Raw genomic sequence first — 3,377 nt, 5'->3', positions numbered from 1 at the left:
CTGGCGACCTCTTCTAGATATCAGATGACCCTTACATGTGGGACCCACCATGCATGCATTTTTCTGTTGGTACATTTGGCTTACGCTTAGATAAACGTGATTGAATACTTTGACATTTGCTGCTCTGCTGAAGATATAGATCTAAGGCAACTCCATTGTGCTTCACCAAACAGACCATACCAAATGGTCACGGACAGTGGTTAGCGAGACGCCATTCAACTCTATACATCAAATGTCCGTTTAAGGCCTTGCGTCAAAACACTAGTAATCCACGCACACATACGTACATGCTAAGGTGCTGCAAGGACCAGCTCTGGAAGTTACAGCAATGGCAGCTAGGTCGTTGCTTCCGGCCGTTCTCCTCCTGGGCCTCCTCTTAAGCCGCGCCGGCTCCAGCCCTCCGCCGGAGCCGGTGGTTTGCGCCCGTGGCATGTCCGACTGCACCGTCACCAACGTGTATGGCTCTTTCCCGGACCGCACCATCTGCCCCGCGGCCAACGCCACGTTCCCGCGCACCGAGGAGGAGCTCGTGGCCGCCGTGGCGGCTGCCGCGGCGATGAAGCGCAAGGTGAAGGTGGCCACCAGGCACTCCCACAGCTTCCCCAAGCTAGCCTGCCCTGGCGGCCGCGAAGGCACGATCATCAGCACGGAGCGGCTCAACCGGACGGTGAGCGTCGACACTGCCAAGGGGCTGATGACCGTCGAGAGCGGCATGGTGCTCCGGGACCTGATCCACGCCGCCGCAGCCGCCGGTCTCGCGCTGCCGCACTCGCCGTACTGGTACGGCCTCACCATCGGGGGGCTGCTGGCGACGGGCGCGCACGGGAGCTCGCTGTGGGGAAAGGGCAGCGCCGTGCACGAGTACGTGGTCGGGATGAGGATCGTGACGCCGGCGCCAGCGAGCCAGGGATTCGCTGTGGTCAGGGAGCTCGGCTCCAAGCACCCTGACCTCGACGCGACCAAGGTCTCCCTCGGCGTTCTTGGCGTCGTCTCCCAGGTATGAACCTACGTGGCTACAGGTGCTGGTTCCTTCGGATCCATCCATGCGCATGATACATGTATGTATGTACTGTGAAATGTATTAGCTGTTGCATCTATGGAGATTAACCACTACGGAGTAGTACCATCTTATTGCCTTGGAGTGAAAGATAAGTTTACTTAACTATGGCTTTTAATTGGATCTAGTTAGTCGTTGCTGTTAGTTCACGTACGGTTTTTGCAAAATCTCATTCGGTGAGGTTTCGTCCAGGTTTTGAGCCATTCGATGTCTCCGCCTGTAGGTTTTCACGTCCATATGTTTCGTGAGAGATCAGATCAGTGCGTCGATGTAGACGCAAGGAAAACTCAGGCGGCTTAAATGTAGACGAACTTGTTAACTAATCCTTCCTTCTTTGGTGTCATGTGCAGGTTACTCTGCAGTTGCAGCCGATGTTCAAGCGCTCGGTCACGTTCGTGGAGCGCGACGACTCAGACTTCGCGGCGCAGGTGGCTGTGTGGGGCGATCGGCACGAGTTTGGCGACATGACGTGGCTGCCGTGGCAGGCCAAGGTCATCTACCGCGAGGACGGACGCGTTGATGTCTCATCGCCTGGCAATGGCTTCAACAACTACCTCGGCTTCCGCTCTAACCCGACGCTCGGGCTCATCATTGCCAGAGCCGCGGAGGAGCGCCTAGAGGAGGACGGCGACGACATCACACGGTGCCTGGCGGCGCTGGTGCCCGCAGCGACGTTCAAGCTGCAGGGGTACGGCTTCACGAACGACGGCTCCTTCTTCACCGGATACCCGGTGGTCGGGTACCAGCACCGCATCCAGGCGTCTGGCACATGCATTGACGGCAAGGAGGACGGGCTCCTTTCCTCGTGCCCGTGGGACCCACGCATCCGGAGCTTCTTCTTCTACAACTCTGGCTTCAGTGTTGCGCTCTCCAAAGCTCCGGCATTGGTTGCCGACATGCGGCGACTCCGTGACCTCAGCCCGCGTGCCTTATGTGGTTTGGACGCCAAGATGGGTCTGCTCGTCCGCTATGTCAGGGCCTCATCTGCCTACCTCGGCAAGGTGGAGGACTCGGTCGACTTCGACATCACCTACTACCGGAGCTACACCGAAGGCACGCTGCGAGCGCATTCTGATGTAATCGACGAGCTCGAACAACTAGCTTTGCGAAAGTACAACGCCGTCCCACACTGGGGCAAGAACCGCAACTTTGCCTTCGACGGTGCCATCACCAAGTACGCAAAGACCGGCGAGTTCCTCAAGGTGAAGGAGAGGTATGACCCTGACGGGATCTTCTCTAGCGAGTGGAGCGACCAGGTGCTTGGCATCAAGGGGAGCCCAAACATTGTCCAGAAGGGTTGCGCCATGGAAGGGTACTGCATCTGCTCTGACGAGTCGCACTGCGCGCCAGAACAGGGCTATTTCTGTCGGCCGGGAAAGGTGTATGCAGAGGCGAGGATTTGCTCGCTCCAACCTGCCTCTGGACACACGCACACCAATCACCAGGATGAACTGTGATTGAAATAGATAATTGAAACTCCATTTTACAACAAAAAATAGATAATCGAAGCTCGATGTATGGGTCAAGAAGCTCTGCAATCTAATGTTGAATTAGTACGTTTTTTGTTAGTGGTTTGTTAATATTTTTCACTTTCGTCCATAGAATTATCTCTATGTACGCTTCTATAGATTTATCTCCATGTTTGTTTCCCTTGAATTGTTGTATGTGTACTTTACTTCACGTTATGTTTTCATTGAATTTTAGTTCCATGTGTACTTACTTCACTTGCGTTATGCAAAAGATGTTTTTGTCGGCAAGATTTTGGATAAGGCGCGGAAAAAATGGTTACCGGACGGTAACCATAAATCCCAATACCCCACGAAAAATCGCCTTAGGGCATTTTCAACACGGACCCTCAAACCACCCGCAGCCGGGTGTGTATCAGTCCGTTTGGCGGTTCGGACGTATTTTCTCCCGCAAACCGAAGACAAACTGGGGGCTTCACGCACGTCCGGACCGTTGTCACGCCCACGTCTGATTGCCCTGGCCCATCAAAAAGCCCCCACCCTCGCGCGCGCGCTTCCCACCCGGCGTCAGTTGCGCATTCATGTCGCTGGAGAGCGGCCGCTCCGCGTTGACGCCAACGCATATCGAATGCGACCTCTCACTACCATCATTGAAGTTGCGCGACAGCTGAGAGAGCGCCGCCCATTGCACACCCGGCTGAACACACCTCCTCGCCGTTGAAAATATGCCCTAGAGGCAATAATAAAGTGGTTATTATTATATTTCCTTAATAATGATAAAGGTTTATTATTCATGCTAAAATTGTATTGACCGAAAACTTAAATACATGTGTGAATACATAAACAAATACCGT

The 3,377-nt window shown here is 54.4% G+C and overlaps 1 protein-coding gene across 1 annotated transcript; it reads left to right on the top strand.

Moving 5' to 3' along the window:
* Positions 1–219: 219 nt before the first annotated feature.
* LOC123160726 (probable L-gulonolactone oxidase 4) lies at positions 220–2,701 on the top strand. The gene is made up of 2 exons (XM_044578572.1): positions 220–997; positions 1,408–2,701. The coding sequence occupies exons 1-2, from the start codon at positions 329–331 to the stop codon at positions 2,512–2,514; spliced, it is 1,776 nt and encodes a 591-aa protein (XP_044434507.1). The 5' UTR covers positions 220–328; the 3' UTR covers positions 2,515–2,701.
* The last annotated feature ends 676 nt before the right edge of the window (positions 2,702–3,377 follow it).

Source organism: Triticum aestivum, chromosome 7B (genome assembly GCF_018294505.1).
Source record: "Triticum aestivum cultivar Chinese Spring chromosome 7B, IWGSC CS RefSeq v2.1, whole genome shotgun sequence".
NCBI classification, from domain to species: Eukaryota; Viridiplantae; Streptophyta; class Magnoliopsida; order Poales; family Poaceae; genus Triticum; species Triticum aestivum.
This window is presented reverse-complemented; position numbering and strand designations above follow the sequence as displayed.

Excerpts from the sequence above, each read along its gene's own strand:
- LOC123160726 (XM_044578572.1), top strand. The coding sequence starts at position 329 with ATGGCAGCTAGGTCGTTGCTTCCGGCCGTTCTCCTCCTGGGCCTCCTC. Across the intron at positions 998-1,407 it reads TTCTTGGCGTCGTCTCCCAG|GTTACTCTGCAGTTGCAGCC; the intron begins GTATGAACCTAC and ends TGTCATGTGCAG.